We start from the raw sequence: 25,187 nt of genomic DNA, 5'->3' as shown, positions 1-25,187 counted from the left end.
GGGCCCAAGACACAGAAGTGGGGATGCCACTGTTTTCTACGGGAACCATTTGTGGAGGGCCCGAGGGTAGAAGGCTCCAAGGGAACATGGAAAGGTCAATGTACACTAATATCACTTTTAAAAAACATATTAACGTGCTTTTTCCTTTGAACTTTCTTGTATTTGACTTGCTGCTCATTCTGCACCCAAGGTCAGAGGAAAGGGCTGGGATAAACAACCTAAGATGAAGTCACTGTGGATGGGGGCAGTAACAAGATGGCTGGGTAGAAGGACGTGAGCTCACCCTCTCACGAAAACATCAAAATTACAACTAACTGCTGAACAACCATCGACAAAAAACTGCTGGAACTTACCAAAAAAGATATCCTACATCCAAAGACAAAGAAGAAGCCACAACAAGATGGTAGGAGGGGCACAACTGTGATAAAATCAAATCCCATACCCACTGGGTAGGCAACCCACAAACTGGAAAATAATTATATCTCAGAGGTTCTCCTATAGGAGTGAAAGTTCTGAGCCCCACGTCAGGCTCCCCAGCCTGCAGGTCTGGCATCAGGAGGAGGAACTCCCAGAGCATCTGGCTTTGAAGGCCAGCAGGGTTTGATCACAGGAGCTCCACAGGACTGGGGTAACAGAAACTCCACTCTTGGAGGACACACACAAGGTCTCGAGCACACCAGGACCCAGAGGAAAAAGCAGTGACCTCATAAGAGCCTGGGCCAGACCTACCTGCTGGTATCGGAGGTGGGGGTGATTACCTTAAACATAAACAGATTAAATGCTCCAAACAAAAGACACAGACTGGCTGAAATGGATACAAAAACAAGACCCATGTATATGCTGTCTACAACAGACCCACTTAAGATCTAGGGATACATACAGGCTGAAAGTGAGTAAATGGAAAAAGGTATTCCATGCAAATGGAAATCAAAAGACAGCTAGATTAGCAATACTCAGATCAGACAAAACAGACTTTAAAATAAAGACTGTTACAAGAGATAAAGAAGGATACTACATAATGATCAAGGGATCAATCCAAGAAGAAGATATAACAATTGTAAATATATATGCACCCAACACAGAAGCACCTCAATATATAAGGCAAATACTAACAGCCATAAAAGGAGAAATCAACAGTAACACAATAATGGGGGGGGGGCTTTAACACACCACTTTCATCAATGGACAGATCATCCAGACAGAAAATCAATAAGGAGACATGGGCCTTAGATGACACATTAGATCAGATGGACTTAACTGATATTTATAGAGCATCCTGTCCAAAAGCAGAACACACATTCGTTTCAAGTGCACATGGAACATTCTCCAGGACTGATCACATGCTAGGCTACAAAGTAAACCTCGGTAAATTTAAGAAAACTGAAATCATATCAAGCATCTTTTCTGACCATAACGCGATGAGAATAGAAATAAACTACAAGAAAAAAACTGTAAAAAACACAAGCATGTGGAGGTTAAACAATATGCTACTAAACAACCAATGAATCACTGAAGAGATCAAAGAGGAAATCCAAAAATACCTAGAGACAAATGAAAATGAAAGTATGATGATCCAAAACCTATCGGATGCAGCAAAAGCAGTTCTAAGAGGGAAGTTTATAGCAATACAATCTTACCTCAGGAAACAAGAAAAATCCCCAATAAATAACCTAACCTTACACCTAAAGCAATTAGAGAAAGAAGAACAAACAAAACCCAGAGTCATTAGAAGGAAAGAAATCATCATAAAGATTACAGCAGAAATAAATGAAATTGAGACAAAGAAAGTGATAGAAAAGATCAATGAAACTAAATGCTGGTTCTTTGAAAAGATAAGCACAATTGATAAACCTTTAGCCAGACTCATCAAGAAAAAAAGGGAGCAGGCTCAGATCAATAAAATTAGATATGAAGAAGTTACAACCGACACCAAAGAAATACAAAGGATCATAAGAGACTACTACAAGCAACTATATGCCAATAAAATGGACAGCCTAGAAGAAATGGACAAATTTTAGAAAGATACAATCTCCTAAGAGTAAACCATGAAGAAATGAAAAATATGAACAGACCAATCACAAGTACTGAAATTGAGACGGTGATTAAAAAACTCCCAACAAACCAAAGTCCAGGACCAAATGGCTTCACAGGTGAATTCTATCAAACATTTAGAGAAGAGTTAACACCTATCCTTCTGAAACTCTTTCAAAAAATTGCAGAGGAAGGAACACTCCCAAACTCATTCTATGAGGCCACCATCACCTTTATACCCAAACCAGACAAAGATACCACGAAAAAAGAAAATTACAGGCCAATATCACTGATGAACACAGACACAGAAATCCTCAACAAAATACTAGCAAACTGAATCCAACAATACACTAAAAGGATCATATACCATGATGCAAGGATCGTGGTATATCTCAGGGATGCAAGGTATATCCCAGGGATGCAAGGATTTTTTGATATCCGCAAATCAATCACTGTGATATACCACATTAACAAACTGAAGAATAAAAACTGTACGATCATCTCAATAGATGCAGAAAAAGCTTTCGACAAAATTCAATACCCATTTATGATGAAAACTCTCCAGTAAGTGGGCACAGAGGGAACTTAACTCAACATAATAAAGCCCATATATGACAAAACTACAGCCAACATCATACTCAATGGTGAAAACCTGAAAGCATTTCCTCTAAGATCAGGAACAAGACAAGGATGTCCACTCTCGCCACTTTTATTCAACATAGTTTTGGAAGTCCTAGCCATGGCAATCAGAGAAGAAGAAGAAACAAAATGAATTCAAATTGGAAAAGAAGTAAAACTGTCACTGTTCGCAGATGACATGATACTATACATAGAAAATCCTAAAAGAAAACTACTAGAGCTCATCAATGAATTCAGTAAAGTTGCAAGATACAAAATTAATACACAGAAATCTGTTGTACTTCTATACACTAACAACAAAAGATCAGAAAGAGAAATTAAAGAAGCAATCCCATTTATCATTGCATCAAAAAGAATAAAATACCTAGGTAAACCTACCTAAGGAGGCAAAAGACCTGTACTCCAAAAATAATGTGATGCTGATGAAAGAAATCGAAGCTGAAACAAACAGATGGAAATATATACCATGTTCTTGGATTGGAAGAATCGATATTGTCAAAATGACTATACTATCACAAGCATGCTACAGATTCAATGCAATCCCTATCAAATAACCAATGGCATTTTTCACAAAACTAGAACAAAAAAATTTTAATTTGTATGGACCCCCGAATAGGCAAAGCAATCTTAAGAAACAAAAATGACACTGGAGGAATCAGGCTCCCTGACTTCAGACTATACTACAAAGCTACAGTAATTAAAACAGTGTGATACTGGCACAAAAACAGAGATATCGATCAATGGAACAGGAAAGCCCAGAAATAAACCTATGGTCAATTAATCTATGACAAAGGAGGTAAGACTATACAATGAAGAAAATACAGTCTCTTCAATAAATGGTGCTGGGAAAACTGGACAGCTAAATGTAAAACAATGAAATTAGAACATTCTCTAATACCATACACAAAAATAAATTCAAAATGGATTACAGACCTAAATGTAAGACTGGATACTATAAAACTCTTAGAGGAAAACAAAGGCAGAACACCCTTTGACATGAATCGGAGCAAAACCTTTTTTGAGCCATCTCCTAGAGTAATGGAAATAAAAACAAAAATAAACAAATGGGACCTAATTAAACTCAAAAGCTTTTGTGCAGCAAAGGAAACCATAAACAAAGCGAAAATACAGCCCACAGAGAGAAAATATTTGCAAATCATGCAAACAACAAGGGATTAACCTTCAAAATTTACAAAAAGCTCATGCAGCTCAATATGAGAAAAATAAACAACCCAATCAAAAAATGGGCAGAGGGCTTCCCTGGTGGCGCAGTGGTTGAGAGTCCGCCTGCCAATGCAGGGGACACAGGTTCGTGCCCCGGTCCGGGAGGATCCCACATGCCATGGAGCGGCTGGGCCTGTGGGCCCGGAACCTGTGCTCCGCGGCGGGAGAGGCTACAGCAGTGAGAGGCCTGCGTACCACCCAAAAAAAAAAAAAAAAAATGGGCAGAAAACCGAAATAGACATTCCTCCAAAGAAGACATACAGATGGCCAACAGGCACAAGAAAAGATGTTCAACATTGCCAATTATTAGAGAAATGCAAATCGAAACTACAATGAGATATCACCTCACACCAGTCAGAATTACCATCATCAAAAAGTCTACAAATAATAAATGTTGGAGAGAGTGTGGAGAAAAGGGAACCCTCCAACACTGCTGGTGGGAATGTAAATTGGTACAGCCACTAAGGAAAACAGTATGGAGGTTCCTTAAAAAAACTAAAAACAGAGCTACCATATGATCCAGCAATCCCACTCCTGGGCATATTTCAGGAGAAAACCATGGTTCGGAAGGATACATGCTCCCCAATGTTCATTGCAGTGCTGTTTACAATAGCCAAGACATGGAAACAACCTAAATGTCCATTGACAGAGGAATGAATAAAGATGATGTGATATGCACAATGGAATGGTACTCTGCCATAAAAGAATGAAATAATGCCATCTGTAGCAACATGGATGGACTTAGAGATTATCATACTAAGTAAGTAAGTCAGACTGCGGACGTGCCCCACGGTGTGCAAAAGAAGATTTCCTGCTGGAGGGGCCCCTGTAGAGGGGCTGAAAGTCGACTGGGCTCGGGAGAGTGCAAAGACCCGAGGCTACTCTCCAGGAGAAGGACTCCAGGAACCCCGCAGTGGTTTCCTGGGAAGCATTGAGACACCCCGCAGCTGTTGGGAGGAACAGCACACCCAAGGATGCAACTACATTGGCTCCCGGCTGTTCCTTTTGAATACGCCAAGCACGCTCCTCGGAGCCATCACCTGGACCATCCTTCTCCAGCAAGGACAGGAACCTCTCCTTGACTTTCATCACACTGCTGGTCACCTGGCACCTTATCAGCGACGCCTTCCCCGACCACGCTACAAAACAGGAGCAGCCTGCATCCCTGCACTCCTAACCCCTAGCACACTGATGTTTTCTCAAATATATTTTTCTTCTCTCTTTTTTTATACTTATCACTAACAGAATTATTTTATATTTACTCATTGGCATGTTATCTACCTCCCCACCCCCTCTTCCCCACCAGCAATAGAATTTAAGCTTCAATGCAAGGATCTTGTTTTCTCTAGTCAGTGAACTCCTAGGTAGTAAGTCAGTCAGACAAAAACAAATATATGATATCAGTTATTTGGAAGTGGAAATGATGATACAAATGAACTTACGCATAAAACAGAAACAGACTCAGACGTGGAAAACAAACTTATGGTTACTAAAGGGGAAAGGTGGGGATAGGGATAAATTGGGAATGACATATACACACTACTCTATTTAAAATAGATAACCAGACATCTACACGTGGAACAACGCCTACAGAACACCTACTGAACGCTGGCAGAAGACCTCAGACCTCCCAAAAGGCAAGAAACCCCCCACGTACCTCGGTAGGGCAAAAGAAAAAAGAATAAACAGAGACAAAAGAATAGGGACGGGACCTGCGCCAGTGGGAGGGAGCTGTGAAGGAGGAAAGGTTTCCACACACTAGGAAGCCCCTTCGCGGGTGGAGACTGTGGGTGGCGGAGGGGGAAAGCTTCGGAGCCGCGGAAGAGAGCGCAGCCACAGGGGTGTGGAGGGCAAAGCGGAGAGATTCCTGCACAGAGGATCTGTGCCGACCGGCACTCACCAGCCCGAGAGGGTTGTCTGCTCACCCGCCGGGGCGGGCGGGTCTGGGAGTTGAGGCTCGGGCTTTGGTCGGAGCGTCGGGAGAGGACTGGGGTTGGCGGCGTGAACACAGGCTGCAGGGGGTTAGTGCACCACGGCTAGCTGGGAGGGAGTCCGGGGAAAAGTCTGGAACTGCCGAAAAGGCAAGAGACATTTTCTTCCCTCTTTGTTTCCTGGTGCACGAGGAGAGGGGATTAAGAGCGCTGCTTAAAGGAGCTCCAGAGACGGGCGCGAGCCGCGGCTAAAAGCGTGGACCCCAGAGACGGGCATGAGACGCTAAGGCTGCTGCTGCCGCCACCAAGAAGCCTGTGTGCGAGCATAGGTCACTCTCCACGCCCCCCTTCCGCTGAGCCTGTGCAGCCCGCCACTGCCAGGGTCCCGGGATCCAGGGACAACTCCCCTGGGAGAACGCACAGCGCGCCTCAGGCTGGTGCAACGTCATGCCCACCTCTGCCGCCGCAGGCCCGCCCCGCACGCAGTGCCCCTCCCTCCCCCCTCCCCACCCCGGCCTGAGTAAGCCAGAGCCTCCGAATCAGCGGCTCCTTTAACCCCATCCTGTCTGAGCAAAGAACAGACGCCCTCCGGCGACCTACACGCACAGGCGGGGCCAAATCCAAAGCTGAGCCCCTGGGAGCTGTGAGAACAAAGAAGAGAAACGGAAATCTCTCCCAGCAGCCGCAGAAGCAGCGGATTAAAGCTCCACAATCAACTTGATGTACCTGCATCTGTGGAATACATGAATAGACAACGAATCATCCCAAATTGAGGAGGTGGACTTTGAGAGCAAGATTTATGATTTTCTCCCCTTTTCCTTTTTTTGTGAGTGTGTATGTGTATGCTTCTGTGTGAGATTTTGTCTGTATACCTTTGCTTCCACCATTTGTCCTAGGGTTCTATCCGTCTGTTTTGGGGTTTTTTTGCTTTTTATAAAAAATTTTTTTCTTTTTTTTCCTCTTAATAATTATTTTTTTATTTTAACAACTTTATTATAGTTTATCTTATTTTATTTTACTTTATCTTCTTTCTTTTTTCCTTCCTTCCCTCCTCCCTCCCTCCCTCCTTCCTTCCTTCCTTCCTTCCTTTCTTTCTTCTACTAATTCATTCTTTCTACTTTTTCTCCCTTTTATTCTGAGCCGTGTGGATGAAAGGCTCTTGGTGCTACAGCCAGGTGTCAGTGCTGTGCCTCTGAGGTGGGAGAGCCAACTTCAGGACACTGGTCCACAAGAGACCTCCCAGCTCCACATAATATCAAACGGCGAAAATCTCCCAGAGATCTCCATCTCAACAACAGCACCCAGCTTCACTCAACGACCAGCAAGTTACAGTGCTGGACATCCTATGCCACACAACTAGCAAGACAGGAATACAACCCCACCCATTAGCACAGAGGCTGCCTAAAATCATAATAAGTCCACAGACACCCCAAAATACACCACCAGACGTGGACCTGCCCACCGGAAAGACAAGATCCAGCCTCATCCACCACAACACAGGCACTAGTCCCCTCCACCAGGAAGCCTACACAACCCACTGAACCAATCTTAGCCACTGGGGACACCAAAAACAACGGGAACTACGAACCTGCAGCCTGCAAAAAGGAGACCCCAAACACAGTAAGATAAGCAAAATGAGAAGACAGAAAAACACACAGCAGATGAAGGAGCAAGATAAAAACCCACCAGACCTAACAAATGAAAAGGAAATAGGCAGTCTACCTGAAAAAGAATTCAGAAGAATGATAGTAAAGATGATCCAGAATCTTGGAAATAGAATAGACAGAATGCAAGAAACATTTAACAAGGACCTAGAAGAACAAAAGATGAAACAAGCAACGATGAACAACACAATAAATGAAATTAAAAATACTCTAGATGGGGTCAATAGCAGAATAACTAAGGCAGAAGAACGGATAAGTGACCTGGGAGATAAAATAGTGGAAATAACTACTGCAGAGCAGAATAAAGAGAAAAGAATGAAAAGAACTGAGGACAGTCTCAGAGACCTCTGGGACAACATCAAACATACCAACATTCGAATTATAGGGGTTCCAGAAGAAGAAGAGAAAAAGAAAGGGACTGAGAAAATATTTGAAGAGATTATAGTTGAAAACTTCCCTAATATGGGAAAGGAAATAGTTAATCAAGTCCAGGAAGCACAGAGAGTCCCATACAGGATAAATCCAAGGAGAAATACGCCAAGACACATATTAATCAAACTGTCAAAAATTAAATACAAAGAAAACATATTAAAAGCAGCAAGGGAAAAACAACAAATAACACACAAGGGAATCCCCATAAGGTTAACAGCTGATCTCTCAGCAGAAACTCTGCAAGCCAGAAGTGAGTGGCAGGACATATTTAAAGTGATGAAGGAGAAAAATCTGCAACCAAGATTACTCTACCCAGCAAGGATCTCATTCAGATTTGATGGAAAAATTAAAACCTTTACAGACAAGCAAAAGCTGAGAGAGTTCAGCACCACCAAACCAGCTTTACAACTGCTAAAGGAACTTCTCTAGGCAAGAAACACAAGAGAAGGAAAAGACCTACAATAACGAACCCAAAACAATTAAAAAAATGGGAATAGGAACATATGTATTGATAATTACCTTAAATGTAAATGGACTAAATGCTCCCACCAAAAGACACAGATTGGCTGAATGGATACAAAAACAAGACCCATATATTTGCTGTCTACAAGAGACCCACTTCAGACCTAGAGACACATACAGACTGAAAGTAAGGGGATGGAGAAAGATATTTCATGCAAATGGAAACCAAAAGAAAGCTGGAGTAGCAATTCTCATATCAGACAAAATAGACTTTAAAATAAAGACTTTTAGAAGAGACAAAGAAGGACACTACATAATGATCAAGGGATCAATCCAAGAAGAAGATATAACAATTGTAAATATTTATGCACCCAACATAGGAGCACCTCAATACATAAGGCAAATACTAACAGCCATAAAAGGGGAAATCGACAGTAACACATTCATAGTAGGGGACCTTAACACCCCACTTTCACCAATGGACAGATGATCCAAAATGAAAATAAATAAGGAAACACAAGCTTTAAATGATACATTAAACAAGATGGACTTAATTGATATTTATAGGACATTCCATACAAGAACAACAGAATACACATTTTTCTCAAGTGCTCATGGAGCATTCTCCAGGATAGATCATATCTTGGGTCACAAATCAAGCCTTGGTAAATTTAAGAAAACTGAAATTGTATCAAGTATCTTTTCCGACCACAATGCTATGAGACTAGATATCAATTACAGGAAAAGATCTGTAAAAAATACAAACACATGGAGGCTAAACGATATACTACTAAATAACCAAGAGATCACTGAAGAAATCAAAGAGGAAATCAAAAAATACCTAGAAACAAATGACAATGGAGACACGACGACCCAAAATCTATGGGATGCAGCAAAAGCAGTTCTAAGAGGGAAGTTTATAGCAATACAATCCTACCTTAAGAAAAAGGAAACATCTCGAATAAACAACCTAACCTTGCAACTAAAGCAATTAGAGAAAGAAGAACAAAAAAACCCCAAAGTTAGCAGAAGGAAAGAAATCATAAAAATCAGATCAGAAATAAATGAAAAAGAAATGAAGGAAACGATAGCAAAGATCAATAAAACTAAAAGCTGGTTCTTTGAGAAGATAAACAAAATTGATCAACCATTAGCCAGACTCATCAAGAAAAAAAGGGAGAAGACTCAAATTAATAGGATTAGAAATGAAAAAGGAAAAGTAACAACTGACACTGCAGAAATAAAAAAGATCATGAGAGATTACTACAAGCAACTCTATGCCAATAAAATGGACAACCTGGAAGAAATGGACAAATTCTTAGAAATGCACAACCTGCCAAGACTGAATCAGGAAGAAATAGAAAATATGAACAGACCAATCACAAGCACTGAAATTGAAACTGTGATTAAAAATCTTCCAACAAATAAAAGTCCAGGACCAGATGGCTTCACAGGTGAATTCTGTCAAACATTTAGAGAAGAGCTAACACCTATCCTTCTCAAACTCTTCCAAAATATAGCAGAGGGAGGAACACTCCCAAACTCATTCTACGAGGCCACCATCACCCTGATACCAAAACCAGACAAGGATGTCACAAAGAAAGAAAACTACAGGCCAATATCACTGACAAACATGGATGCAAAAATCCTCAACAAAATTACTAGCAAACAGAATCCAACAGCACATTAAAAGGATCATACACCATGATCACGCGGGGTTTATTCCAGGAATGCAAGGATTCTTCAATATATGCAAATCAATCAACGTGATACACCATATTAACAAATTGAAGGAGAAAAACCATATGATCATCTCAATAGATGCAGAGAAAGCTTTTGACAAAATTCAACACCCATTTATGATAAAAACCCTGCAGAAAGTAGGCATAGAGGGAACTTTCCTCAACATAATAAAGGCCATATATGACAAAGCCACAGCCAACATCGTCCTCAATGGTGAAAAATTGATACCATTTCCACTAAGATCAGCAACAAGACAAGGTTGCCCACTCTCACCATAGTTTTGGAAGTTTTATTCAACATAGTTTTGGAAGTTTTAGCCAGAGCAATTCAACATAGTTTATTCAACATAGTTTTGGAAGTTTTAGCCACAGCAATCAGAGAAGAAAAGGAAATAAAAGGAATCCAAATCGGAAAAGAAGTAAAGCTGTCACTGTTTGCAGATGACATGATAGTATACATAGAAAATCCTAAAGATGCTACCAGAAAACTACCAGAGCTAATCAATGAATTTAGTAAAGTAGCAGGATACAAAATTAATGCACAGAAATCTCTGGCATTCCTATACACTAATGATGAAAAATCTGAAAGTGAAATCAAGAAAACACTCCCATTTACCACTGCAACAAAAAGAATAAAATATCTAGGAATAAACCTACCTAAGGAGACAAAAGACCTGTATGCAGAAAATTATAAGACACTGATGAAAGAAATTAAAGATGATACAAATAGATGGAGAGATATACCATGCTCTTGGATTGAAAGAATCAACATTGTGAAAATGACTCTACCACCCAAAGCAATCTACAGATTCAATGCAATCCCTATCAAACTACCACTGGCATTTTTCACAGAACTAGAACAAAAACTTTCACAATTTGTATGGAAAGACAAAAGACCCCGAATAGCCAAAGCAATCTTGAGAACGAAAAACGGAGCTGGAGGATTCAGGCTCCCTGACTTCAGACTATACTACAGTAATCAAGACAGTATGGTACTGGCACAAAAACAGAAAGATAGATCAATGGAACAGGATAGAAAGCCCAGAGATAAACCCACACACATATGGTCACCTTACCTTTGATGAAGGAGGCAGGTATGTACAGTGGAGAAAGGACAGCCTCTTCAATAAGTGGTGCTGGGAAAACTGGACAGGTACATGTAGAAGTATGAGATTAGATCACTCCCTAACACCATACACAAAAATAAGCTCAAAATGGATTAAAGACCTAAATGTAAGGCCAGAAACTATCAAACTCTTAGAGGAAAACATAGGCAGAACACTCTATGACATAAATCACAGCAAGATCCTTTTTGACCCGCCTCCTAGAGAAATGGAAATAAAAACAAAAATAAACAAATGGGACCTAATGAAACTTCAAAGCTTTTGCACAGCAAAGGAAACCATAAACAAGATGAAAAGACAACCCTCAGAATGGGAGAAAATATTTGCAAATGAAGCAACTGACAAAGGATTAATCTCCAAAATTTATAAGCAGCTCATGCAGCTCAATAACAAAAAATCAAACAACCCAATCCAAAAATGGGCAGAAGACCTAAATAGACATTTCTCCAAAGAAGATATACAGACTGCCAACAAACACATGAAAGAATGCTCAACATCATTAATCTAAATCAGAGAAATGCAAATCAAAACTACAATGAGATATCATCTCACACCAGTCAGAATGGCCATCATCAAAAAATCTAGAAACAATAAATGCTGGAGAGGACGTGGAGAAAAGGGAACCCTCTTGCACTGTTGGTGGGAATGTAATTGATACAGCCACTGTGGAAAACAGTATGGAGGTTCCTTAAAAAACTACAAATAGAACTACCATATGACCCGGCAATCCCACTACTGGGCATATACCCTGAGAAAACCATAATTCAAAAAGAGTCATGTACCAAAATGTTCATTGCAGCTCTATTTACAATAGCCAGGAGATGGAAACAACCTAAGTGTCCATCATCAGATGAATGGATCAAGAAGATGTGGCACATATATACAATGGAATATTACTCAGCCATAAAAAGAAACGAAATTGAGCTCTTTGTAATGAGGTGGATAGACCTAGAGTCTGTCATACAGAGTGAAGTAAGTCAGAAAGGGAAAGACAAATACTGTATGCTAACACATATATATGGAATTTAAGAAAAAAAAATGTCATGAAGAACCTAGGGGTAAGACAGGAATAAACACACAGACCTACTAGAGAATGGACTTGAGGATATGGGGAGGGGGAAGGGTAAGCTGTGACAAAGTGAGAGAGTGGCATGGACATATATACACTACCAAACGTAAGGTAGATAGCTAGTGGGAAGCAGCCGCATAGCACAGGGAGATCAGCTCAGTGCTTTGTGACCACCTGGAGGTGTGGGATAGGGAGGGTGGGAGGGAGGGAGACGCAAGAGGGAAGAGATATGGGAACATATGTATATGTATACCTGATTCATTTTGTTATTAAAAAAGTAAAATAAAATAAAATAACCAACAAGGACCTACTGTATAGCATGGGAACTGTGCTCAGTATTCTGTAATAACCTAAATGAGAAAAGAATCTAAGAAAGAATAGATATATGTATAACTGAATCACTTTTCTGTACACCTGAAACTAACACAACATTGTAATTCAACTATGGTCCAATATAAAATAAAAATTTTAAGAAAAGTCACTGGGGGTCTCTGGGACCTGTAGGACACCCAGAGTTCCTGCTGTGTCCAGTGTGGGGATTCTGGCTTATTGAGAGCACTGGGGACCTACAGAGGCCCGAGGCCTATTAAAGGACCTCAGAGCCTTTGCAAGCGGAGGTGACGGCTGTACATGGCTGGGACCATGGACTTGAGTGGAACTTCAGATCCGCTGGGGCAAGAGGCAGCAGGGGGCAAAGAAGATCCAGAGATCAGAGTGGCAGGTGACAAATAAAGGCATCCCTCTGTGAGGGCTTATGAAGAACACTGTATGTACATGTATATACATGCATATGTATAACACACATTTATATCCATGTAGCTGTATATGTGTATGTATATAAGACACATATATAAAATATTTATACATAGGGCTTCCCTGGTGGCGCAGTGGTTGAGAGTCCGCCTGCCGATGCAGGGGACACAGGTTCGTGCCCCGGTCCGGGAAGATCCCACAGGCCGCGGAGCGGCTGGGCCCGTGAGCCATGGCCGCTGAGCCTGCGCGTCTGGAGCCTGTGCTTCGCAACGGGAGAGGCCACAACAGTGAGAGGCCCGTGTACCACAAAAAAAAAAAAAAAAAAAAAATTTATACATAAAATATATGTATACACATATATGTATGTGCATATGCACACATCAGCTGACTTGTGAGTAAAATTATGACTCATTACATATATATATATATATTTATAGGATGTATATGTGTATGAGCACACAAACAGAAATGCATCATTTTTAAAGTGCTCTCAGTAACAGAGGACCACTTACTCTTTTTAGATCACAAAAATGAGGCTCCAAGAAGCATGGTGAATTCTCCTGGCTGTGTGGTCACCAGGGACAGAACTGGGAGAAGGACCCAGGGTTCTTCCTACCACCTCATGCTCTTAACCTGTCTCCACCTTCACTACCCCTTTCTCCCAGCTAACAGCCACACACAGTAACAGCAAATCTTTTTTTTTTAACTTGCATTTAAGTTTCCACCTGGGACATTATCATGTAATAAGGGGCAGCTTTGAGAAGGGAATTCTTATCACCCGCAGCGCTCCGCTGGGCTTTCGGAAGGCGGGCCACAGCCTCTCTCTCTGTGAGGTCAAGAGCAGGCCCAACCCTTCAAGGGACGATTCTGAGAGCAGCTAGCTTCATCCTAACCACGGCAGTATCTGATCATCTGATCGTACTTACTTGAAAACCATCCTCTTGATTCTTGCCTTCACTTCCTGTTGGGTTGAAAACGCATCCATGGGGAATTCCAGACGAGGGGCGGAACTGAACTGGATGGCTCCCACCTTGACCTGCAGTGGGAGACAGAGGGCCCTGGGGCCCGAGAGCAGGGTCAAGACACAAACATCCCTAAGAGGAAAGAAGGGACGAGAAAGGTTAACGACCCTGCCTCCTGCCCACTCACAAATACCAGTGCTGGTATTTCTCTCATGTCCTTAAAAGAAGGTTCCAAAGACTGAGAGGACAATCTGGAAGGAGACGGTCACATCTGCCCATACTCCACAATGACCACACCAATTCGACCCCCATTCCGACAGCTCTCTTGGCGGAGCTGTGAGCTTTAGGGTCTCTGCTCACACTTACTGCCTCCCAGGCGTAAGCACTGTTTTAAGCCTTCTCAACTCTTTATTTCATTTAACCCACAGAGGTGCTATTCCTACCCACATTACTGCTGGAGAAACTAAAACAAAGAGGATACAGGTCTGGCCCAGGGCTAGTAAGACAGGAGCGCAGCCTTTGGACTTGGTGCCTCTGATCTTCACTAAGCCTGTTATGCCGATCACCTTCTCAGCCAGCACACGACTTCAGCTAAACTCCCAACCAGGGGTGTCACAGAAGCTATCCGCAGCCACCACACATCCATCCTTGGTTGGGGGACCCACCCTTCCAGGCCTCCTCCTGCCAAGCTAGGGAAAGGCCAGATCTCCAGGCCACAGTCAGACTGGGGGACAAGCAGCTCCCTAATCGGAGACGAGCGCTATTGGAGCTGAAGTATCGGAGGTTATGAGAGCCACTGGCGAGTCCTGATTTTGCATCCTCATTCAGGAGGCCATGGGAGAAAATCCAATGCCTTACAAAACTGGAGAAGGGAAACTGAGTAAAGTCATTCCCTGGATCCTTAAGATTAGTGTGTGTCAAGCAGAGAAGGGTTTAAACATTTAAGCTTCCTCTTGAGGGCCTAACCCCTGCACCTAGTCATTGGCTCTCTAAACTCCTGGAGAAACTACATTCTCAGTTACTTATTCTCACAATTAACCCCGATTCTGCCCAAGATTGCAAATGGGCCAAGTGATTCATATTTAAACAACAACGCTGATTTTTTTCCTGCTCTGTGAGTTCCTTCACTGCTGATCCCTTAACAGGCCTGGCGCTTGGGAGCCGATCAAAGCACTTGGCCACACCAGGCCAGCTGCATCTGCTTCCAGGGAGCACAGCCCATTGGACCTTCCTCCCACAGGAAGTTCTGAGGAGGAGCTGTTGGGAATCTTAAATAGGAAGGTCTTGGGTGGGCATGTGAGGGAGAGGGACACCGGAAAGCAGAGTAGTAGAGAACCTCAGGAAGGAGTTTCTGAAAGGCGACCCGTTTAAAATCTCCCTTGAATTTAGCATGTGATAAAGGGAGCATCTCAAACCACTGGGAAAAGATGGTACAGTCAGTAAGTGATATTGGGACAACTGGATAGCCATCTGCAAAAGAATAAAGGATAAATTGCAAATGGATTCAAGATTGAAATGTCAAAAATGTAACCATAAAAGTTCTAGAAAACTTGGGAGAATTCCTTCGTAACTTCAAAGTAGAAAAGACTTGCAATCCAGCATTCGTAAAGGAAAACTGATAAATCTGACTACGTGAAGAAAACTTCTACAGGGCAAAACATACCATAACACAACCAAAAAATGAAGACAAAATGAAGTTATTTGCAACTCACGTCAGAGACAAAGGGTTAGTTTCCCCAATATATAGAGAGTGTCTAGGAATTGATATGTGTAAAGACCAACAATCCAACAGAAAAATGGGCCAAGGCTATGAACAGAGATCACAGAACAGGAAATACAAAACGGCTCTTTAATAAGAAAAGATGCTTGATCGTGTTGCACTGAGATGTAGCAAAAAGCCAGATAACAATGTTTGCAGGGGGAAACCAGTATTCTCAAACACTGCTATAAGAACATAAATGTTATGGCATCCATAGAGAGAAATTTGTCAATATTTATTGAAAATTACTAATGCATGGGGCTATCGGGAATTTATCCTACAGCTATATACTTTTACATGTGTGAAATGACATATTTACAAGCTCACAATATATTTGTAATAGTGGATGTCCATCAATAAGGGTTGGTTAACTAAACCTCGGTAAATCCTTACAATGGAACATAAATCAGCTATAAAAAATGATATAGTGTATATGCCTATATTAAGACCTATATTACCTATCTACCTAGATATGGAAAGACTTCCAAGATAATGTGAAGAGAAAAAGGCAAGGGATAAAACTGTGTGTATAGCATGCTACCCTTTGTGTTAAAAGGGCAAAAATTAGAATATATATTCATATTGCTTATATTTGCATGAAGCGATTCTGTAAGGACGCTCAAGACAGCAGGGGGACGGGGCTGGGCAAATAGAAAATGTGTGACTGGGAGGGATATTTTTCATTGAATGTCTTTTTTTTTTGGAACCATGCAAATGAATGAATTAGTTTAAAAACTCCCTTGAGACCAACAGCTGGGTGTATTTATTTAAATTAAACAGGAAGGAGCCAACTTCAAAACTAAACAAGATGGAAATAGCTTGAGTCTGTAGTCAAGGCATTTAATTTAATTGGTGGTTTGGGAGCAAAATAGTTACCTTTTATCTTCAGTTTACTGTATGCTCAGAAGCAAGCCCGCCCAGATTTCTCACCACACTGCAATCACTCTGCTGCAATCATTATATTAGAGCCAGGAAGTGAACTTCTCAGCTTAAGGGTTGAGAGGAAGACTTTTTAAACACCTTAAATCCAAAACAGAGCCTCCATAAAAAGCCTTAATTTATAGCTACTTAAAAATTTCTTCCTGGAAAGTAAAATTAGGTGCAAATCAAATCCCTTGTACATGGAGATAAGACGATGACACCAAAATGCAGCAGCAAACACACAAAACCTGAAGCCACAAGTCAGACTGAAGCACCTGAAATCACCCTAATGCAAAAACCCTTCGCTAGCAATTCCATCGAGTCTGAGCATCTTGGAGGTGGAGGTTCTCATTTGCTCGTGAAATAGACACCCAACTCCTTTGCTCAACAGGTCTTGCTGTGAGAAAGTTTTCTCAGGACAAGCCAAATACAGTTCCCTCAACACCCAGGCTATGTCCTCTTAATAAAAGAGAGCCGCTAGGCACCCTCTTTCCCATGAAAATGATAATCAGGTTCCCTCACATGGAAAAGTCCAGGCCTCTCAATGTTCTGTCTCCTTGCTGTGGGCACCGTCTGGTTTGCCAATATCTAGCCTAAAAAATGCCACATTCTAGACATGGTTTGGCAACATTGAGATTAAATTCCCTGAAATCTGGGGACCTGTGTGTTGAGATAGTTGCTCCCAACAGCACCGTCCATCAAGTTTTTCTGTCATAGTTTTCTCACCCTCTCTTTGAGGATGCTGAATTCCATCAGCACCCACCACTTCCGCATACACAGATACACATACACACACCACCATGTTGCCTGCTGTCCACGTGCTACGTGGTTGTGACAGCAGAATGTGAAGTCCTGGGCTGAGAGTCAAGAGCACCAGTTCTTCCAAGCTTAGCTCTCTTCTAAGATTGCTGTGTGACCCTAGGCAGTCACTTAGCCTCTCTGAGCCTGTTTCTTCAGCTGTAAAACATTCTCTAATAATCCACACAACTCTTCCCTTCCAACCTGCCATCCGCTGGGGTCTCCAGGCCACCCGTTTCAGGACATATTATATCCATGCCAAGGTCAACAGTGTTTGATCTTTATGGCTCTTCCTCCATGAAAAAATTAGTGAAACTTCATAGAGAATCACTTCCTTTCAAAATCAGGGCCCTGTGTGTAGGAGGGTAGAGATTGAGCTGCCCTTGGCCCTGACCCTCTGAGGGTCTGTGATGGGTTGACTACATAGTTGGAACTTCCAGGCTGTTCATGCCTCGATGGAATGATGTCAGCTATAACCATGCAAGACAGCCTGAGGTCCAGGGTAATGTGCTCACTCTCCACAAATGACATGTCATTCTGGAGAAAATCTGGCCCTCGTTAAAAGCCATTATTTTGCTCCTAAATCCTAGAAGTTTTTCTAGGATTAACCCAGGAATGCCATCTTGGAAAACCACTTTCTTCCCCGACCTGTATGTGACTAGCCCCTAATTCAAGTAATTATAGCTTTCCAGACCAAAATGCCCTCCTTAAATTTACTCGATTTTTGAGTCAGTTCACGTGGTTCAAAATCCATAAAGTATAAAGACGTCTATACCGATGGGCCTCCCTCTGGACTTGTGCTCCATCTGCTCAGTTCCCACCCTCTCCCTCAATGGGAAACCGCTGCTCTTAGCCTCTTACAAATCCCTCCAGAGTTTCTTCATGCACATACAGACGAATACAAACATAGACTCTTTTCATCTCCATTTTTCATAAAAGGTAACACATTATACATACCATTTGCACCTTTTTTTTTTTTGTGGTACCCGGGCCTCTCACTGTTGTGGCCTCCCCCGTTGCAGAGCACAGGCTCCGGACCTGCAGGCTCAGCGGGCATGGCTCACGGGCCCAGCTGCTCCACGGCACGTGGGATCATCCCGGACCGGGGCACGAACCCGTGTCCCCTGCATCGGCAGGTGGACTCTCAACCACTGCACCACCAGGGAAGCCCTGCACCTTATTTTTATACTCAATTTGTTTTGGTGTCTTTCCACATCAGCGATTTTCCTCATTTACTTTCTAAAGCTGCCCTGTGTTTCATTATATGAAGACACCATAATAGATTTACCTGTCCCCTGTGAGCAGGCCTTTGGGTTGCCTGAAATCTTTTACAATTACAAACAACACTGCAATGAATAACTTCATATGTGCATTATTTTGCACCTGTGGGAGTATCTGTAGAATAAAATACTGAGTCAAAGGGTCCCAGCCTTTGTAATTTTGGTAGACACTGTTATTACAGATTCCTCTATAGAGACGTTGCACATTCCCACCAGCAGTGCATGAGAACACCGGTTTCCTACAGGCTTGCCAATGGAGCATGACACCAAACTTTGGAGTTTTGCTAATCTAGTTAAGTGAAAAATGGTATATCGGTCAGAGATTTGCTATTACATTGAGTGAGGTTGGGCATCTCTTCCTATGTCAAAGGGCCATCTACGTTTCATTTTCCGGGAACTATCTGTGTTCACTGCCTGTTTTTCTGTTGAGTTGTTCCAAAATGCCCCTTTAGCAACAAGAGCCACAGCTAGCGCACTGCTGACATTTAAGACTTGCTATTTGAAACAAGGAAGAACAAGAAATGAAGATACTGGCTGGATTGATTAGGCAGGAGCTGTTCCTTTCAAGTGAACAGAGAGGGTAGGAGCTGTGTTTCATATTACGACTCTAGTCTTCAGAGGCAGTTATAGTTTTTGTCTGCCAGCATGCTTTCTTTTTCCCACTGTTCTGCAAACACAACCTGTCTTTCTAGTGGGAAATCCAAGTGTTCATCCCCACTGCAAGAATGAGGATAAGCACATGACTCAGGTTTGGCCAGACAAGCTCTTCCCTTTGACTTCTGTGATTGGTCAAGGGATTGTCATGTGACCTATGCCCGTCCAATCAGAGCCCTCCTTGGGACTGCTGCCAGCTCTACACGTAAGAAGTCTACTTTCTTTTTCCTGGGGTGACTACCTTGAGGGACAATGTAGGGCAACTTTGCTATGTAAGGAAAACCTGCCTGGGAAGGAAGCCAACAGAGGGAAGCAAAATGAAGAGGAGGAGAAAAAGAGAGGGATTGAGTCCCCGGATCCCACTGTGCCTAGAACCAGGATTCACCTCCTTAGTCTTCCTGGTTCCACAAGCCAGTAAATGCCCTCTTCTGCTTAAGACAGAATTTCTGTCACTTGCAGCCAAAGACGCCCTCATACAAAGACAACGAGACTTGCACTCACCCTCCTGGGGTTGATGTCCAGAGCATCACAGACTGTGACGGCAAAGTGCTTGGACCTTTCAAAGCTCCCTTTCCCAATGCTGTGAGAGCCATCGATCAGAAACAGGACGTCCGCCACAGCCGAGCACCACATCACTAGGGGAGAGGGGGACAGAATGGGTGACAATCAGCTTCCCTACAGTCTGGTCCCCAAAAGATCTTACTCCCAAAGCAGAGTGGAGGCGGAAACAACCTTGTGGTGGGTCAAGCTCCTCTAAGCCCAATGGGGGAAATAACAGTGGAGAAACTCTGGGCCAGAGGCAGCCCTCCTCTGCAGCAGGGAGCACCCACCTACCATGAGCACAACTCATGAAAGTCTGTATAATAATGGAGGAGTCTAATTCAACAACACTAACTGAGCCGTATGAGAGGAGGGGCTACTGGGCCAGTGAGGGACACCCAAGAGCCTTGGTTCCTGCCCTCAGGGGTCACAATCTTGTCTGGGACACAGCCAGGCACCCTGGTTCATATGACTGCATTACCAAAGAGTCTACGTAATGATAACCAGCACTGACTGCATCTTTCCTATATGCCGGGTGCTGCTTTAAACACTTTATATGTACTAATTTATTTAATTCTCATAACCACCTTGAGATATACTATTTCTTTATTTTTCAACAGTTATATTGAGATAATATTCACATACCATACCAGTCACCCATTTAAAGTATACACTTCAATGGTTTTTAGTATATTCACAGATGTATTTATCACCATCACAATCAATTTTAGAACATTTTCCATCTCCTCAAAAGGAAACCCTGTACTCTTTAGCTATCAGCTCTCTAGCCCCCTACCCCCACCCCTAAACAGATTTACAATCTGCATTCCCATTGGAGAGATAAGGAGAGCAGGGCACAGGGAAATTCAGGAATTTCCTAAGGCCAAAGTACCAGAAAGTGGTGGAGCCGGGAATCAAACTGAGGCTGTCCACAGGTGTGGCTCCAGAGTCCACACCCTATCACCTCACCAGGAAGATGCAAGAGAGAAGAAGTCAGAGAAGCACCAGTGAGAAGGCGCCACCTGGTAGCAGCGTGCAAGGGGGATTTCACCAGAGAGGGAGGGAAGGGACTGCAGGGTCCCGAGGAGTGGGCGGGTGTGGCTTGAGCATGTGGAGGGGATGACGAGCAGGGAGGAAGAGAAGGAATATGGCAGCAGACGAGGCTGGTTGCGTAGATGGTGGTCACACAACAGAAGACCTTGAAGCACGGGCCAAGAAATTCGGCAACAGGGATCTTCCTAGGGTTTTTAACCAGGAGAGGAACTTGGTCAGGCCCCTGTTTGGGGAAAATAACTCTGGCCACAGCACGAAAGAAGACAGGAGTGGGGCAGAAACTGTCCGGAGTAACATGGCTTCTCTCGAGTCCATCACACAGAGGCTGAAGTAGGTGTTTGGAGGGTTAAGTAAAACGTGGGCTTACTTTTGCTGGCGACTGAAATCTTCCCAATGGTCTGCTTGCTCACATGGACTTCCTGAAGAGGGAGGGATGGGGGCACTAGGAGAGAAAACACCAGAAGCAGTCATTACAAGGCAGAGAGGGGAGGAGTCTTAGTCTCCACGTTATATGACCAGAACAAACGGGTCACAAGAGAGAAAACAGGAATGTGAAAGAGTTTAATGATATTGTATCTTAAAAATTACCAGATGGATAACATAAATAATTCCCTCCGCCCCCACCAATTGCCCCACTTCTATCAGGTATCTTTGCATTTAAATTTGGGTATTCTGAAGAGAAAAATTTAAAAGATATATGGGGGGATATAGAGAGCCTGTGATTCTGATGAGTTTCGTCCCTGGGTAGGCATAATAACTGAGTGCCCCTCTGGGGTGTAGCATCTTGCCATAAACATTAACCTTGGATATGAACAGACAATTCATAGAACAAAGAGAATTCATAGAAAAGCACAAGGAAAATTTTCAAACAGGTGACAAAACACTTTAACGCAAACAGTGGGATGCCCTTTTAAATGTGAAATTTAGATGATCAAGTTTTAAATTTAAATGTAACTGGGGAAAGATTAAATCAGGAAAAGCTTTTCCAGTGGTGACACTGTAAATTGGTACAACCCTTTTGGAAAACAATTTAGCCAAATGAATTAAGAGCCATCAAAGTGCTTAGGCTCCATAGTATCGCACCTGGGAATTGATCCAAAGGAAAAACAACTTTAGAGAAGGGAAAATGTGCACCAAGACACTCCCTTCAATGTTACCTGTTTCAGAGGAATGATGGCGATAACAAATATCCAAAGAGATAGAACTCTCAGTAAACACTGATACATTCATTCAATGCAATTAATATGAACAAGTGCTAAAAAGTCTTGGGGTAGAAAGTTTGTGGATACATTTTTTTCTTCTATGTGATACCCAGTAAAATTGTAATAATGGCATATGAGCAGCCAACAATTTTCAAAATAAACTTTGAGGGCAGGTAACAAGCCAGGTGCTGAACAGCAAGCCAACCCCGATGAAAGTTGTGAAGATGGGCTTCCCTGGTGGCGCAGTGGTTGAGAGTCCGCCTGCCAATGGAGGGGACACGGGTTCGTGCCCCGGTCCGGGAAGATCCCACATGCCGCAGAGCGGCTGGGCCCGTGAGCCATGGCCCCTGAGCCTGCATGTCTGGAGCCTGTGCTCCGCAACGGGAGAGGCCACAGCAGTGAGAGGCCCACGTACCGCAAAAAAAAAAAAAAAAAAAAGAAAGAAAGAAAGAAAGTTCTGAAGACAGTGAGCAGTGAGGTGCCACTTGGAGGGATTATTTGAAAAGCCAACTGTGCATGGTCACTGTCAGAAGAAGCAGACATGTAGATGCTTATAAATGTCCATGTCCGCTGGATAAGCACAGTGGGCACAAAGTGAGGGTGAGCAAAGCCCAGGAGCCGGACAGGCCAGGAATGGGGCAGATGAAGGAATGTGAGATGGGGTGGGAGGGACTGCCGAGGAAAGAGGTAAAGGAGAGGGAGCCAGGCGGGGGTGGGTGTAGGGTAGCAATCACACAACACAGGGAAGCTGGGCTCAGGGGGATTTGCCCCTGCCAGGAAGGTGACCAGGAGGAGGACACCAAAAACTGATGTCAGGTTCTGGGGGGCATGCTTCTCGTTGGCAGCACCCCCTGGAGCTCATTAGGCCAGGGGTCCCCAACCCCTGGGCCATGGACCAGTACTGGTCCATGACCAGTTAGGAACTGGACTGCACAGCGGGAGGTGAGCAGCAGGCAGGCAAGTGAGCGAAGCTTCATCTGTATTTAGAGCCGCTCCCCATTGCTCACGTTACCGCCTGAGCTCCGCCTCCTGTCAGCATTATGGTGAGTTGTGTAATTATTTCATTATATATTACAATGTAATAATAATAGAAATAAAGTGCATAATAAATGTAATGCTCTTGAATCACCCCGAAACCATCCCCCTCCATGTGGGTCCGTGGAAAAACTGTCTTCCACAAAACCAGTCTCTGGAGCCAAAAAGGTTGGGGACCACTGCATTAAGCAACTACCCCCTTGGCTGGTCCCAGCTCCACCTTCTGTGGCTCCTCTACATTCACTAGTCCCTGAAAAACAAACTAAACCAGTGTCTACTTCTCCCCCGACCGTATCTGAGTTCCTGCTCACCTGATATGCCCTCCCCTTAATCTCTACTCGAGTAGAAGATGGTTCTAGGCCAAAATGCTGAACCAGCCATTAGCTGCACAGTCAAAAGCTGTCAGGCCAAAATGCTGAACCAGCCATTAGCTCCACAGTCAAAAGCTGTCAGACAAGTAAGTAGATGTCATGAAGTCCAAGAAAGTCCGCCACTGCCATTTTGCCACCAGAGGGAGAAACAAGACATAAACTACAATACAGATGGTAGACTGAATTAAAGAAAAAAAAATCCTCCACTTCCAAAAAACACACGGCAGGTGCTGGGACAGAAGCAGAGGCAACACTTACCCCCAAACTCCAAAAACAAAAGATCACAAAAATCACTCAGTAATTCAGCAAATTGGTCCTCCAGAAAATGGAGGCTTTCTGCGTCAGTGCACTCGACATCATCAAGATCTTGTCAACTTGGGGGGGGCTCCTGCTGCAGCCCATCCCGTGATGCGGTGCAGCTCCCATGAGCCCTGCACCCCCGGAAGTTCTCCGAGGGCAGGAACACCTCCACCTGTCCTCCACAGAGCCCAGCCCAGCTCTCTGCACACAGTTTGGCCAAATGAATTAAGAACTATAAAAATGCTCACATCCTTTGACCCTGTAGTCAAAGCCAGTAGGCACTAAGCTTTCCTGAATGAGCCCATGAATTACTGGCAAAGGGTCCAGGAGCTAAGGAATCCATCTTACCAGCAAATTCTCCAGCTGGAGACAGACCAGCCATCCCCCCGGATGGGAGGGAGGAGGCGCCCCGTGACCAGAGGCCGCTCACTACAGATGTGACTCAGCTAAGGTAACTCCGCACCATGTGCCCAGCTGTCCTGGCGGGTGCCAGGCTTCAGGTGAGGCGTCCTTCAGGGGAGCGGGTACCGGGGTGATGTCCCCACTGCGCCCCTGTGAAACTACCTCAGGACTCTGCAGAAGTTCCCCTTGGAACAGGGAGCTGATGAACGTGTGACTGTTGCTTCCTCTCCCAACCAAGTCAGCCCACACCTCTGAGGACCACCTACCTGGGGAGGGCGGGGGCAATGGGTGGTGCTAAGAAGCTGGATGGGGAGGGGATGGAGTGGGTGGCGGGTTTTCATCTCAGCCCTGCTACTGATAGCTGTGCAGCCCCAGGCAAATCACAGAACCTCTCTGGGCCTCCCCTGCCTCATCTGTACAACCTAGGGGTGGTCAGATCAAGTGCCCTGTAAACTGGACAGGCTACAGAGGGTAAAGTTCCACGATGAGCTAGAACAGAACCTTTACTGTGCCTGGGCCCCCAGGGACCGCATTCGGGCCCTGTCCCCAAACACATCTCATCTCTCCCCAGTTCCTTGGCCATGAAGCTACTGTGTTACATTCAGCACCTACATGGCTTCAAGAGAGGGGATAGGCAGGCTGGGCAAGCACACCCTTCTTCCAGCCTCTCTTATCTCCCTGAGGCTCCGGAGAACAGGCAGGTGGTGACAGCAGCCAACGAGCAGAGAGTGTACCCCTACTCACAGAAACACAGAGCAGGGAAGAACTGGAAGAGAGCCTCAGAGACCGCAAGAGGACCCTGGGCTAGCCTCAGCCAGCCACCCAGCCCACTGGTTCTT

At 43.8% G+C, this 25,187-nt stretch overlaps 1 protein-coding gene across 1 annotated transcript in view; it reads right to left on the bottom strand.

Moving 5' to 3' along the window:
* VWA2 (von Willebrand factor A domain containing 2) overlaps nucleotides 1-25,187 on the bottom strand; it is a 60,617-nt gene that overhangs the window by 25,000 nt on the left and 10,430 nt on the right. Inside the window, 3 exon segments of the mRNA XM_029244731.1 lie at nucleotides 13,998-14,107; nucleotides 19,947-20,080; nucleotides 21,406-21,480. Coding sequence (XP_029100564.1) covers nucleotides 13,998-14,107; nucleotides 19,947-20,080; nucleotides 21,406-21,480 — 319 coding nt within the window.

Source organism: Monodon monoceros, unplaced genomic scaffold, assembly GCF_005190385.1.
Source record: "Monodon monoceros isolate NGI ecotype Baffin Bay Population unplaced genomic scaffold, NGI_Narwhal_1 Super_Scaffold_4, whole genome shotgun sequence".
Classification (NCBI taxonomy): Eukaryota; Metazoa; Chordata; class Mammalia; order Artiodactyla; family Monodontidae; genus Monodon; species Monodon monoceros.
The sequence above is the reverse complement of the archived record's forward strand: the minus strand, read 5'-3'. Positions and strand labels throughout refer to the sequence as shown.